We start from the raw sequence: 15,600 nt of genomic DNA on the forward strand, positions 1-15,600 counted from the left end.
ACAGGATCAATTTATATAGAAATGGAGGAAATTAGCAGATACTGAATCTTTCCCTTCAGTCCTGTGACTTGTTCCGGTTTTATGCATTTTTATTTGTTCCTCCTTTGATTTGGAGAAAGCCAAGGCACATACCGACCTTATAAATTCAGCGTTGAAGTGCTATGTGTCTCATTGTTTGTGTTCGTCCAAAAGCACCACCAGATGCTGCTTCTTATGTGATGGTTTTCTGTGCCACTGAGGAGCGTTCCTTGGTCAGACACTGGACTTACTGTGTGTTTTCTTCTGCTTTTTAGGACAATTATTTCTTTTTAGTTTGTGTGGGAAAAAGCAGGGCATGTGAGTGTGTTTGGGAACAGGGGGGAAGCAGCAGTGATTAACATCTACAGGAGACAAACTCGTTACTTGAGATTTCCACACTGGGCAAGCGAGATAAAAAATGAATGACACGATTTTTTAGGATAGATTTTTGTGACTTTAAAACTTTTCTGTTGTTAAGCGTTTCATGAATTCAAGAGCTTAATATTGCTTCCACTTCCTCCTCCCCAAATCCAATCAGCTGCTTGATGAACCTTGATGAGCAAAACCCTGTAAGGGAGTTGATTTGTGTGCTCTGGGAGACCTCTGTAACTGCTTCCTCTGCTGCGGGTGGATGGGGGCAAATCAGTCAGAATTCAACAGATGCAGCGTGGCTGCCTTGTGGAATTACTCTGTTAAATGTGCAGTAAGCACGTAGGAACTTTTATCGTGACCTAGAAACCTTCTCTGTGATGTGCTGAATAAATGCAATACAGAGGTGTCTCCTGCTCTAGGGACGTCCAGGATTTAAAATTAGACAAACACCTGTGGGAACACAAGGAGTTGAGATGGTACTAGTCATCAGAATACCTGGGGGTCACTGTGGTCTTAACCATAGTTTTGATAGAGATCACAGAGAAAAAAAATTGTGAAAGTTTTAAAAAGAGGGAAGAGTTCACTTTGCAGCCATCTATAACAAGCTCCTCTTAACCACGAGGGAATGGAATGTGTTAAGGCAAGAAAAGGCTCTGTAGCCTTCTCATTTACCTTTCAAATGAGGTAGCTTTAGCAGAGAAGGCAATGGACCTTTAAGACTTAAAATCCAGAAATGACAGGTACTGCAAAGCTACGCCTATGTGGAAAACCTATTAAGTGAAGGTAAATAGGTTATGTATGATGGAGTTTAGAAAGAAAAAGCCTTTTGTATCTGAAATAGAGGTGAATGATAAAAGTGGAGGCTCCAGGAAATTATCTGACAGCAACTTTGCAGAGTGGGAGAAAGGGGAAATTTGAAAGGAGAATCTAAAGTCCAGGACAAAAATGTCAGCTGCTTGACTGGCTGGAAAACATTAAAAAGAATTATCAAAATGTACCTCTAACTTTAATGGGAGGATATGTGAGGGTGGCTAAATTAGCAGGCCACGTGCTTTAGCAGTTGCTCTCCTCCAGTGGCTCTTCTCTCTCACTGTTTGAGTTTTTTATAAATTGCTCTTTGTGATGCTAGAGCTGAACTTTCCTCATCCATTAAGACAACACAACACTTCTCAGATGTTTCCATCCAAAACTCTAAGCAACTGTATTCCATCACAGTATTCAGGTGCTATGACATTTTAAAACTCCATACAAATGAGAAAATACCAAACCCTAATGTTTTTCCTTCAAAGCTAAAAATCTGCTTCAAGAGCTGCTGGAGCTTCTTTTGGGTGTGAAACCAAAAGGCATACTTGACCTCTCTGGATGTTTGTGTGGATGTGTTCAAGCACAGCTGCAGTTGAGTTGGAATGCGAATTTTCTGTTCTTAATCTGGTTCTACCTATGTGTTAATAGTTATCATTGAGAAGTTCAAAATTGTCTAGGCTAGGGAATGCAGTCCTGCCAAATACCTTGGAAAATAGTGAAGTGTATGCATGTGACCCTGATTTGTATCAGAAAGTTTCAATACAGGTTCCCTGAACTCTCAGTTGTATCAGATTGAAAACCTTCTTCCCTTTCTGCATTTCTTCCTCTTTACTCATTTGACAGAGCTCAGTGGAGATCTTTGGCTCTCTTCTGTTTTGTCAAGCGAAGTGCTGGTACTGGAAGTACTGGAATTCACAGCAAGATATCTGGCTTTTGTGAAGCATTTTATTGCAGCTTTTGAACAGACATTCCTGAGCAGGCTGTGTTTTGAAGATAAGAATGTTAATTCCCAGGTTCTTCCGTGGCAAAACCCCATCCTGGCTCCAGTGGTGAGCTGGGGCCACTGAGAAGCAGTGTCTGAAAGCATGTGAGGTCTTTGCAAGGTCAGGCCCTCAGTGAGGTGTTCTTGCTGTGCTGTGTGTCTTGGCACATTGCTACAAAAACCTGAGCCTGAATATTACTTTCTGCTGAAAAATAGTAGAGGTCTGATGTATAAGTTTTAAAAGAAATAATAGTGGTTGGAAACGTGAGTTAGAGTCGGTGTCTCTCTGATGGTAGCTGGCTGTCAGGTCAAGAAGGTAAAAGTGATGATGATTTGACATGCTTTTTAAGTGAGTAATACTAGAAAAGGATTTAATCTTGTTTAGAAATTCAGTTTTGAATTGAAATGAGTGGTCTACCAAAGGAGAGATCTGTTTGCCTCTGGTGCTAAAACTAAGTTGGTGAATTACTGGCTGTAAGAAATATATGGTTGCTTTTGGTTTTTTTCCCTGGTTTTTATTAACAGTTTCTGTAATTCAGACATAGTTCTTTTTTGGTCCATAAGTTGAAACCAGAAAATGAGAAATAGGAGAAGTGCTAAAGTTAGCAGGGAACAACTCCTGTGTTCAGATTAAGGAAGCAGAAAGGAAGGGGAATTCTATTCTGTCCCAGTTTGTTGAACTAATCCATTACTTTTACCACTAGTTAAAATGAAAGTTGTTCAAAGACCAAAAGTCCCGGTCTTCTCCATGGTGAACTGTTTGCTTTAGAAATGAGGTTGTTGCATCTGGTGCTAATTGATTCCTATAACACACAGTTCTTAAAGATAACTCCCATGGAGATTCAGCTTACCCAAGGCAGGTGCTTTGATCTGCAGGACAATGATGTGTTAACAACATGAAAAATGTATTTTAGCAATTCAGGTGATGTAATTGAATCTGAACACTAAAGATGATCTCTTTGATCTGATTTACACAAGGCTTTGAATTTTTTCATTGTCCTATTTTGAAGGATTTCTCTGATTTTTTTCCTGAAGTTTTCTTGTGTCAGTATAAAACAATCTGCTGGTAGATTGCAGCTGTTTCTGGGTCAAAAGATGTATAGATGTTTAAAAAATGTACAGGAACAGATTCAGAAGATAAAATGGAAATCTGCACTGTATTTGAAATTACATATTTAAAATACTAACAGAAAGGGCTTAACATTACCCACAAATACATAGAGGCAGAAGGAAGTTACTAATCTGCACTTGATGAAATAAGAAAGCATAAATCTTACCCAGAAAAAATGGTAAGGTGTGAATGGTTTTTGTGCAGTGACAGAAGTACGTCATAGAAAGAATCTGGCTGAAAACTAGTATCTGAAAGTTTCAGTGTATGACTCACAAAAATTCATCTCCTTGTATTTTCAATGTCGTTCCACTTACTAATCTTTTCACAGTGGGATGTGAGCTGTCATCTGACTCTGATAATGGTGCTTAGGAAAAATGTAAATGCTTGTACATGCAAAGTTCAAAAAGAGTTATCCAGTAGTTTGCTTGCTGCTGAGAGATTTTTGCTTTCTGGGTTGCTAGTTTTATATCCTTGAGGCATTTTGAGAGCAAGGTTAGTAATTTTTCCTCTCTTTTTAAGATCTCAACTCTAAGTCTACCTCTTCCTCCAAAAAAGTTGATTGGAAATATGGAGCGTGAATTCATCGCTGAAAGACAGAAGGGGCTCCAGGCCTATCTGGATGTAATTACTACCCATCACATCCTGTCTAACTGTGAACTGGTAAAGAAATTCTTGGACCCAAACAACTATTCTGTAAATTACACTGGTAAGTAGAAAATTTCAAAACTGTGCTTCAGCATGTGCTGTGTATCTTCTGTGAACGCTGGCCAGGATCTACAGTGAAGCATGGGGGGAACAATCTTCTAAATTATCATACTGTGCATGTGATTATTTATGAAAATGCTTCTCCAGCTCTGTGCACGGATCCCTGCTGGGATTGTCAAATATAAATATTTGAATTATTTCACAGAGGAGTGAAGAGGGTCAAGATCTGTATAAGCAGAACTTGGAGGAGGGGCATTGGTGAGAGTGACATCTATTTTTCACAATTCATAATAAATGAAAAGAGTTGTTTTTGGGAAATAATTTGTCTGTCACAGTGTAAGGTGGAGTTAAGTTTGTCAGCTCAATGTTCTGTTAAAACAGCCCATTTTCTGAACACTGAATCTTTTAAGCGTTGTGGTTATCTTGTCCAGCTCCTACCCTTGCTTTGGGGTGAGAGAATTTTAGAACTAATTGTTTGAGCTGGGTTGAGTACTTCTTCAAGGCTAGACTAAGCCAGACACTCTCTTCCTGCAGATACTGGAAAGTCACTGCATTCCTTAAAATGATATCCCAGTTTCTTCATTACTAACAGTTTCTTCTTTGAATTTGTCTTGCTTCAGCTATTGGATATCAATAAATATTTGTCTTACAGACTGAGAAAACTTCCTCTTAGTGATGAAACCCACTCCACAGATTTAGTTCATAAGCAAAACAGCTCTTTGCAAAATGCAAAGCTTGTTTTCTTAGAAGCAGAGCCTGCTGAAGCAGGAACTCACTGCTTCCTTTTCACTTGTCTTTTTTTCCTCTCCCTTTATGTAACATTCTTGTGTCTTCAGCTTCAAAGTGCAAAGAGCATTTCCCAACATGATAAGCTGTGCAGTAGTTGTAAATTCTTAGTGCCTCTTTAAGGATGCAGTTTGTCTGGCTAATGCTGAGCAAGCAATTTAAATTCTCAAGGAGGCGTTGTGACTTCTGTGCTTAATTCTGAGCACTTTTGTCAAGATTTTTTTTCCTGTGAGTTGCTGGTGCGCTGCTGACCCATGTCATTGCCTATGGTCTTTAGAGACACCATCAGTTTGTCATTTCTTAAGTACTGGAACCAAGAGATGATATTCATTGTACATTTTCTCTAGCGTATTTCTAAAGAAATAAGATACAATGCAGAGAGAACAGTGCATCCTTACCTTTTTGCTGTGTTTCTATGCCTTGTTAAAGAAAATTCATGTTGGCATGATTCCCTTTCTCCCCCTCACTTCTCATTGAGATTTCCCCTCAAGTCACTTCATGAATAAACCAGTTGTGTTCCCAGCTGCAGGAGAATTCACTAACCAGATGAGCGTCCTCCCCCTTGGCTCCCCAAAATGTATGAAGACTCATGGTAGCTGGCCAAATACCTCTGCCTGCACAAAAAAGGCACAATAACATAAAGTGAAACAGAACTAATTAGTTTACATAAACTACACTTAGTAATAGCAACATAGATGGATGTTAAAGAGATAAAAGCACTTTTACAGATATAGCAGAAACACTTGATGTCCTAATGTTGTGTGCACCTACTGTGGGAAATCTGAGCTGTGATTTAGACTTGGAAATGTAGATCCAGTACAGATAGAATGGAGATTGGTAAACTAGGTTTTTCAAGTGGTGCTTTCTCTGTTTTCTCTCTGGATTTGAGTTACCAGGTTAAAAATGCAAATACCTGCTAACTGTGTTTTTGTCTGATTTCCTTTTGAATTGATTTCGCTGACTTTTAGTCTGAGTTCCTGAAGGCTTCCTTCTGGAATTGAACCTTACCTCATGTGTGTATAATTACATTATATAGTGTCTTAAAAGCATTTAACATTTTTTCTTCTTTTTCTTTCTCTTTGTCTCCTTTTCTTCTTTCCAGAAATTGCCTTACAGCACGTTTCAATGTTCTTCCGATCAGAGCCAAAGTGGGAAGTAGCTGAACCATTAAAAGACATAGGTAAGAAGGGCACGTGTGCATGAAAACTTATCTGATTTTTTTCCCAGCTATGAGTTGTCCTAAGATTCCAATACTGTCTTTGCTTACCGACCTTGTCCTGACTGTAAGCTGTATGATTTAGCAGTGTTTAATTAAAGCTGCTGCTGACTTTTTTCTTTACTTTTTCTGTAGGTTGGCGAATACGTAAGAAATACTTCTTAATGAAAATTAAGAATCAACCAAAGGAACGGCTAGTGTTAAGCTGGGTATCTATACTTTAATTTCATACTTAAGTCTTTCTCAATTTCACTCAAAGTTTGATTTTGTCTACCATGTGTGAGTGATGGAGAGAGAGAGATCGAAGAGCTCAGGCTTTGGGAGACCTTTGGGAAGCCCTTAGGTAGATGTGTGGTGTGGAATTTCTTGTATTTCTTTCCTCAGGTGGCAAATCCAGTTTGGAAGTTCCTGTGCCTGGTCGTTTGTTCCCAAACCTGCACCTCAGGATTTTTTGGTTGTAATGCTGTGGCTGTTGACCACAATATAAATTTGCTCACTGAAAATAATGAGATGAACCTTTTTAAAGTCATGGGTTTTCCAACTCAGTTCTTTAGTTATACTGACAAACTAATAGGTGAGAGGGGCATGAATTGCTCCCTTAACAGCAGTTGCTTTTGCTCCTGTGCTGAAATGTGTTGTCCTGTTAGTTGTACGAGCACAGCTGCTTGTGAGACTTCACTGGAGAGTGGAGGTCACTAAAGCCTGGGAGAGGGGGGAAGTTTTTCTTACTGCAGAGGAAGAAGGTGCCTTATCAGTTCCTAATGTACACAGTCCCCCAGTTTAGGGTTGGCAAAGTTCATTCAGTGGTAGTAATGCATGTCAGGTCTGTGGGAGGAAAGAGGCAGTAATATTATTTATGGTCAGACTGTATTGCAAAACCATGGCCTTGTTCAGCCTCTTCAGGTTTCATTTTGTATGTATAATTTCCTTGCTTGCTCTTCAAAATAATGCCTTCAAACATCTGTCCTAATTTGCCAGGCTAGAACATTGATCACGTTACCTGTATGGAGTGCAGTATGTATTATAGTGCCATTCTTTTCCTGTTTACTTCCAGGCTGATCTTGGCCCTGATAAATACTTGTCTGACAGAGACTTACAGTATGCTGTGAAACTTCTTTCTTCCTGTTCTGTGAGTACTGGAGATTTTTAAATTGTGCTAGCACAAAAGTGTGTGTCAAGGACTGATCTTGGAAAAGCACATGTAGCCTAGTTGACATAGTTTGTAATTTTAGAGTTGCTTTCATTAAAGGTTTGTAAACCTTTTAATTACATTTCCCATATACTTTGAGGTAACATGTTCTCAGCATAAATAATAATCCTGCAGGATTATTACAGGAGATTCAGTGTTGTGGTTGGTTTGATTTTTTTCTTTTGCAGTACTGTGAGATCATGAGCTTTTATTTCATCTCCTCAACACCTTTAGGCTGTTAGGATAGTGTTGTTTAGGTATAATTGCTAACATGTGATCTGAGATATTCTCAGACAGTAGTGGATGAGGCACTGGAACGAGTATCATTATTTTTTCAGTTCTTTGGACTCAGGACAGGATCACCTTAGTAGAGCTGCAGTGGAGGGTGTGCAATTTAAGGTCCTGTGAAATGCCACATTATAAATCCAATAGACATCTCTGCCTGAAAAACTGGCATTTGACTGACTCCAGAAAAGTCTCTGGAGTCTCTCTTTAAGGATGTTAAGCATGTGAAAGACTGCCTGAAAATTTTTTTTTTAAATTTATATGTTAATTGAATAATGTCTTTGTGAAGTTTTCTTTGCATTTACTCCAGGTTAAGACTGAATAACTTGAGTTATTCCATGTCACTGACAGAATCCAATTCACTACTTCAAATATACAATTCAGGCTGATCTTTTCTTCCTTGTGAATTGAACACAAATGATTTAAAAAATCCATCATCTAAAATTTACCTGCAATTTCTTCTTTTGGTAGCATCCCTATATTTACAAAATCACTTTTGCCACTGCCAATGAATCTTCAGCGCTGGTTATTAGACCATTCAGTGAAAAAGGGACACTAAAGGATATTATTTATAAGGTAAGGCCTTCCCCATACCCCAGCTCAAATGGCAGAACATATATTGGAGTGACCATACATGTTTTTTATAAAAGCGTTTGCCATCAATTGCTAAGCCAATAGATAAATAGTGACTTTTCTGGGCATGATACTTATGTTTCTTTTAAAGGCAAAGCCAAAAGACCCATTCCTGAAGAAGTATTGCAATCCTAAAAAAATTCAAGGTCTTGAACTTCAGCAAATAAAAACATATGGAAGGCAAATATTAGAGGTACTTTTTTTTTTTTTTCTTTATTTATCAGATTTTTTTTTTTTTAAATTTATTTTTTTGGAGCCCAGCTGGTTTAGCTACAGAAAGTGGACAAACTTCTGAGTACACAGGCTTTATATCAGCTGCAGACTTCAAAACTAAATGTAAATTGAGAGATTCTGCTGAGTTGAATTTAGATATATTTGTGTGAGACCGTTTATGACTGCCCCCAAAAATGCAGTTGGTATGTGTGGAGCTTAAATGGGAGAGAGGTGATAGTACAGTCTGTTCCTTGTGTAGAAAGGGAAGGAAGTAACTCATAGCCTGCAGAACATGTGCCATAAATTCATGGTTGTTAGTGTATTTTTAATTTTTTTTTTTAACTCAAACTATCACATTCAGTAGAATTTTAAATTTTAGTTTCCAGATCTCTTTGGCAGGTGTCCATAAACCTGTTTTGAGGATCAGCATCAAATATTTGTTTTGTGAAAAGTGCTACCAGTTAAATGGGAATGAATAGTCAGAGAAAGAGGTTGTAAATAGAAGATGAAGTTGAGTGAGCATTCCAAATCGGGGCCACATTTATTATGTGCCTGCTTTAGTATTGGAGCATTTAAGCTGATGATCTTATGATCTTGAGATCATCACAGCATCTTGTGATAGTGCTTCTCCGTTGGATTTTTTTCAGGTGTTAAAATTCCTCCATGAGAAAGGATTTCCTTATGGCCATCTTCACTCTGCCAATGTGATGTTGGATGGGGATACCTGCAAGTTACTGGATCTAGAAAATTCCTTGTTGGGACTTCCATCATTTTATCGATCCTACTTTTCACAGTTTCGGAAAATTAATGTAAGGTTTGGACAGGGACTTCATCTGACTTATACAAATCTTTATTCTCAACCTTTGTTTGTGGAGAGCTGACTAGAATAGAAAAACCTCTCTCAAGCCCCTTTTTTTTGATCTGAGCTTTGCTCCATCAAATCACTTCCCTGCTCCTCCAAATCACTGCTGGCTGCACAGTAGACACTGGAGTGATGCTGAGGCCAAAGGTAAGCAGGTAGAGGGGGAGTGCAGTGTTATGACAAGAGTGCCAGCACAAATAGAGGTAAAGTGCAGTTGTTCCAAGATCTCTTTCCATCCTGGTCTGTATTTCATAGGAATGTGCATATTGCTATTACAGTTTCACTTGTATGTCTGTACAGTGAGCACAGGTGTTTTCCTGTGCTTAGCTGGGAGCATTAATCAGCCCTGTCTTGGGTGGTGACTGTGAAAATTGATCAGATGCTTGCAGATCTCTAGATACTCAAAGGTTATTTTTATTCGTTTGATGGGTGTCTGTTTGACTGCAGGCTTGCAAAGCAAAGTATTTATCTTACTGCTAAAATATGAAAACAAATTTGTCCTGTTAGAGCAACGTCATTCCCTGCCTTTGGGCTCTCATTGTAATAAATTCTATGCCGCATCACGAGAGAGCTGCTTGCTGGCCTTGCTAAACAAGTTCTGCTGTGTTGTCAAAGAAACGATCACAAGTTCACAGTTAGTCCAAATCTGTTAGTGCCATCAAAGCCTCTTACAGTAAGAGGAGCCTCTTCTGTTTAAACATGATTCAGAAATCTTGCAAATATGCTGTCTGGGAGCTCAGCATGTATCTACAGCCTGCATAAACCTAAGGAGGAGCAAAAGAGACTCTCCTAGGTTTGTTTGGTATGCATTTTTTCCTGTCTTTTTATCTACTTCCCTGTAAAGTGCCAGCTGGTTGTTTTATGAATCTTATTCTTTGCTGTTTGACTTAGCTAGGAAAGTGCGCTTGGTCGGGGCTCCTGTTGGTGTGTAGGACCACACACTTCTAAACTGCTTTGTGAAGAGTTGACTACTTCCCACATTTTTACAGAACTCGACTACACTGCTCTCCCATTTGTACCACCTTATGCAGAAAGGCAACAGAGGCTGCTTTAGCTTGTAGCGTGAAGATTTCATCTGAGCTACAGTTATGCAGGGAAATGGATGTGGTTAGGGACTGCCTTAATGGTTCCTCTTTTCTGTCTTCACATGCAAGATCACTGGGTTAACCAGTTGTGAAAAACTAACAAGTTGTGGTTTTATTATTTTGTTGTCCCACAGACTTTAGAGGGTGTTGATGTTCATTGCTTTGGACACTTACTGTATGAAATGACCTATGGAAGACCTCCAGACACGATTCCAGTGGAGAGCTTCCCCCCTGCTCCATCAGTGTGTGTTGGTTAGTATTCAGTGCAGAACATCTCAGTCACAGCAGCCTGGGTACACTCTTAGACTTTACCTAAGCTGAAGGGCTGCAAAATGGTTGCCTGAGATCTTTGTACCCTGTGACCAGAAAGAATTAGTAATTTTGTCGAATAGAAAATGTGTTCTTCATGAAATATATGTAGTATATGAACAAAACTTTGTGATAAAGCAGTGTTAATCAAGTAATGAGATGCCTGGATTCCCTTTCCTCATGTCTAACATTCTTGAAAAGCTTCTATGTGCAATAGTAATGCTATAACAAAAACCACATGCCACAGAGCTTCATCACTGCTTGGTTGATGCAATGCTTAGGGGAACATCACACAACAGTGCCAAACGTTCATTCTAAATAATTTGCTATCCTGCTGTGCACAAAATGTGTTCATTCTTATTCTTTCTTTGGTAGTGTCAGTGTTGGAGTCTATTCTGACTTGTGAAGCTCTGAAGAATGGGATGCCAACTGTCTCACGGCTCTTACAGATGCCGTAAGTCCTGTTCTACTGGTTTTATATTCATAGCAGTGTTTTTAATTATTTTAGGAGGAAGAAAATTTCTGCTCTTGTTCCTTTTTGGAATGGTTTGCTCCTTGTTCTGAGGGATGTGTCTCAAGTGAAGCTTGATAGGTGTTATAGATCCCATCCCATGTTAATATGTGTGTTTAAATTTCTTTGTCTCTTGGTGTGTTGGAGCTGTTACATATGCACTTTATTTAGCATGATTTGAATTAATCCAGCCGTTAAAGTAATGCAAGCATGACTGAGATAATGTACAGATTGATTTAAAGTATTTAGAATAAGGAGTCTTTTTACCTGTCTCCTTCAAGCCTACTTCAGCAGATTTTGCTATCAGTTCACTTAGGACTGGCAAAATGCATCTCTTGCTTTGCTCAGCAGTGACATTTAGACCTGCTCTGGGTATGAAATGTAGTATGGAAGTTCTGTCTGGTTTCTTGCAGGGTTGGCTTAGGGATTCTCTGAAGCATAGACAGAATAAATTTCCTTACAGGCTGCCCTCCAAGGATGCAGTGAAGGGGTGAGGGCAGGCATGGGGGCAGGGCCAGCATGCAGAAGGGGAGCACTGTCAGTGTGCCACTGAGTGGGGCCCACATCTGTCTGCAGTGCCATCCTGCCTGCAGGTAGGGCACAGCATTCCAGGGAAATTGCTGTCCCCGTGCTGTGACGTGTCACCAGCACGCTGAGCGTGGAGCCACGGTTCTGCTGGGAGGTTCTCTTATTATTTCTTAATGTGAGATGCTGTAGTTGGGACCTCCTAAGTGGCAGATTGTCCATCCCTAAATCTGGGTCTGATCTCACAGCAGAGATTGCAGTGTATATGGAGCCTGCTCTGAGGTTCAAATTTCCTGGTTGGGAAGAGTCACTGCAGCCTTCAATTCCTCCTTCTCCTCCCCTCCTCTGCTTTTTAAGGCGAGAGGTAGAGAAACCTATGTAAGCAGGGGAGAAATACTGTAGGAAAAAACCCTGAAATATCCAGGTGTTTAAAGATGTTGAATAAACAATCTATGCCCAGCTGTATTTCATATGTAAGATATTAGACTACATTCCCTTCATACCAATACTCTTTACAAAAGTGTTCTACATAGATATGCAATGCAATTAATGTAATTTAAAGCCATTAATATAATTTAAATATCTATTTATTATGGCCATAAGAACATGTAATCTGAAAGGGTCAGAAAGTCCTGTAAACAAGGATGAACTTTCATGGATTTTTGGAAGTATTTTAAAATTTGCTTTATTTCTGAGTTTTTCATTCTACTTGATTAACTTGGTTCTAGGTGTGAATTTGTTTTCTCTAGTATAAGCCTGTGATAATTTTCCATAATGAACAGCAACTCAAATATTTATCTTGGAGCCAGGATTCAGGTCTCTCTGTGACAGTTTTCTAGTATGTTCTCCAGGACAAAGTATCTTGAAATGGACTAATCAGTTTATTTTCAGACTACCATTGCCCTCTAGTGTCTTTGTTTTGGATGGAAAAGGATTAGTCACTTATGGTGTTTCTGCTGATACCATAGAGGGGAGAGCAAAAATATTACAATATTTGCTTTAGTTGCCTTTTGTAGAGGACAGGCAAGAATGCAGATATTTTCAAACGTTAAGTTCACTTGGTCTTTCACATGTTCTTGTTAATTCTAAGACAAAGGTCATGCTAAGAGAAGTTTTTTAACAAGACTAATGGTTTTGTTTAGGTGAAATTTAAAATAATTTCCCTGGATTTCTTTTTTTTTTTTTAAATAAAGAATCCATACACTTTTAAGGAAAAGGTATTCTTTTTAGGGGGGAGCCCTTCCCTGCCTTTGGTAACTGTACCTGTTCTCCCCACTTTCAAAATATCTCACACAAACCAGTTTTCTCAGTCATAAGTAGTGGCTGGGTTCTGAGGGCTGGGTACTGCTAATTTTACAGCAGTGCTTAGAAAATAAAAAAACCAGCACATAGAAACCCTTTGGCCAAGGACTGAGGACAGAGAAGCAAAAGAAGAAAGAGGAGTTGAAGTGAACCGTTACCAATAATACTCTTGTTCTACTTTTGCCTGTCTCTTGGGAATAATTTTCCTCTTTTCCCTTTTTTTTTAATCAACTCACAGATTATTCAGTGACGTCCTGCTAACAAACTCTGAGAAACCACAGTTTAAGGTAGAGTTGAACACTGATTTGCTGATGCTTGTGGAAGTGCCAGGATGTGGGTAGCTACATATTAATTGACAGAGGGAGTCTTGGGAGCTGGCTTCATTTACCTCTGTGGCCATTGCCATCAGTTTTTGGCTTCCTTTGCCACGCTGTCCCTGAGAACATTGTGCCACCGCTTAGAGGGGAGCACAGTGTGACCCAGAGGTGTTCAAGAGCAGCTGCTGAACTGGAGCCCATGTGTGTAACTGTGGTGATGCTCTGAGCAGAGCCTCTGAGCCAGGCAGGTCCCTTGCAGCGAGAGGAAACATTGCAAGTACCTGCAGAGGCCGATTGCACTGCGTGAGACCATCAGCACCTTGCTGCCAGTCCAGCACTGAGACCATCAGCCCCTTGCTGCCAGTCCAGCACTGAGCCCATCAGCACCTTGCTGCCAGTCCAGCACTGAGACCATCAGCCCCTTGCTGCCAGTCCAGCACTGAGCCCATCAGCCCCTTGCTGCCGGTCCAGCACTGAGCCCATCAGCCCCTTGCTGCCGGTCCAGCACTGAGCCCATCAGCCCCTTGCTGCCAGTCCAGCACTGAGCCCATCAGCCCCTTGCTGCCGGTCCAGCACTGAGCCCATCAGCCCCTTGCTGCCAGTCCAGCACTGAGCCCATCAGCCCCTTGCTGCCAGTCCTCCACTGAGACCATCAGCCCCTTGCTGCCAGTCCAGCACTGAGACCATCAGCACCTTGCTGCCAGTCCAGCACTGAGACCATCAGCCCCTTGCTGCCAGTCCTCCACTGAGACCATCAGCCCCTTGCTGCCAGTCCTCCACTGAGACCATCAGCCCCTTGCTGCCAGTCCTCCACTGAGACCATCAGCACCTTGCTGCCAGTCCTCCACTGAGACCATCAGCCCCTTGCTGCCAGTCCAGCACTGAGACCATCAGCCCCTTGCTGCCAGTCCAGCACTGAGACCATCAGCCCCTTGCTGCCAGTCCAGCACTGAGACCATCAGCCCCTTGCTGCCAGTCCGGCACTGAGACCATCAGCCCCTTGCTGCCAGTCCAGCACTGAGACCATCAGCCCCTTGCTGCCAGTCCGGCACTGAGACCATCAGCACCTTGCTGCCAGTCCGGCACTGAGACCATCAGCACCTTGCTGCCAGTCCGGCACTGAGACCATCAGCCCCTTGCTGCCAGTCCAGCACTGAGACCATCAGCACCTTGCTGCCAGTCCAGCACTGGGGCGTTTCAGGGGTCACATCTGGTCCCACTGGGGAGCTGCCTGCCCCAGGGTGCTTCTCCTGGAGGCGGTGTGCCCTGTGTCTTGTGATGTCTGCCCCATAGAAATTCGGGGATGTGACTGGAGTCTCAAAGTAGTTATCTGTCCTTGCCTTTAGGGTATCCCTTCCAGGGTTTGGTGTTTCTTTGTCCCTGCTGATATGTAGCTAGATTTGGAGTAGAAAAACATGCATGTAGAGTCTTCTTTTCTGCTTCACTTCTCACATCTTGGGGCTTTAGGTGAGAAATGGGATCAGATGAATAGTGAGTTTTGATCAGTGAAGTTGTGTTTTCCTTCTCACATTTTGTGCTATGATTTTGTTCCCCATTCTGTATTAGATTCCTACTAAGCTAAAAGAGGCATTGAAAATCTCCAAGGAATGCATAGAAAAGCGATTAACAGAAGAACAGAAATTGGTAATGTGTGCATTTCTTTATTTCCTACAGACATTTCTTTTCCTCTTATCACTTTTGCATGCAGAAAGTATGTTTTTATTCAAAAGTGATTTTCAGTTATAAAGGCTTTCACCAACAGATTTGCTTTCCCAAAAATGCAATATGAGGAGTTGTGTGGCAGCTGTTGACTGTGTGGCATCTCACTATTTTAAGAAGTGCAATTTCACAGGTTGTGGCTCCTAAGTTAGAGGATCATTTTAACTTCAGTACAAGTCTCTATCCTCTATCAGAAACAGTAAAAAAAACCAAACAAAAAATGAAACCCAAACATGCAAAGTGACTACAGAGTGTTTTCTTGTACCCCAAATGTTGTTTTCAAACATTTAAGATCTTAATATGGTCTTTTTCTATTTTTTACTTAATTTTGAAGATTCACCAGCACAGAAGGCTGACAAGAGCTCAGTCTCATCACGGCTCTGAAGAAGAAAAAAAGAAAAGGAAGATCTTGGCACGAAAAGTAAGCAATCTTTAAATAGGTTTCTCCCACAAAAAAAGATGTGCTTCTTTTTGTAACGTTTATCATGCATGGGTTTAGCCATAGGTCCATGACTCTGCTCTTTCCTGTGTTTTTCTGCATTACTTCCCGCTTGTTTTCACTTCTTTGGCTAAGGACTAAATTGACTAAATGTTTAAGTTACAGTGGTAGCTGACATACATATCGGTGCAGCCTGTTGGAGGTTGGTGTATGAACC

At 40.7% G+C, this 15,600-nt stretch overlaps 1 protein-coding gene across 10 annotated transcripts in view; it reads left to right on the forward strand.

Annotated features, from left to right (window-relative positions):
- The window catches only part of PXK (PX domain containing serine/threonine kinase like), a 36,058-nt gene that overhangs the window by 11,433 nt on the left and 9,025 nt on the right, over positions 1–15,600 (forward strand). For all 10 annotated transcript variants that reach the window (XR_005702890.2, XR_005702891.2, XM_040076774.2 and 7 more), the window contains 12 exons: positions 3,807–3,993; positions 5,881–5,958; positions 6,130–6,203; positions 7,049–7,123; positions 7,940–8,044; positions 8,193–8,294; positions 8,962–9,123; positions 10,396–10,513; positions 10,946–11,024; positions 13,147–13,195; positions 14,792–14,869; positions 15,279–15,365. Coding sequence is in view for 8 of the 10 variants with exons in the window: in XM_040076774.2 (XP_039932708.1) it covers positions 3,807–3,993; positions 5,881–5,958; positions 6,130–6,203; positions 7,049–7,123; positions 7,940–8,044; positions 8,193–8,294; positions 8,962–9,123; positions 10,396–10,513; positions 10,946–11,024; positions 13,147–13,195; positions 14,792–14,869; positions 15,279–15,365 (1,194 nt within the window). In the remaining 2 variants the exon portion in view is untranslated. The remainder of the gene's footprint in view (positions 1–3,806; positions 3,994–5,880; positions 5,959–6,129; positions 6,204–7,048; positions 7,124–7,939; positions 8,045–8,192; positions 8,295–8,961; positions 9,124–10,395; positions 10,514–10,945; positions 11,025–13,146; positions 13,196–14,791; positions 14,870–15,278; positions 15,366–15,600) is intronic.

This window comes from Hirundo rustica, chromosome 12, assembly GCF_015227805.2.
Source record: "Hirundo rustica isolate bHirRus1 chromosome 12, bHirRus1.pri.v3, whole genome shotgun sequence".
NCBI classification, from domain to species: Eukaryota; Metazoa; Chordata; class Aves; order Passeriformes; family Hirundinidae; genus Hirundo; species Hirundo rustica.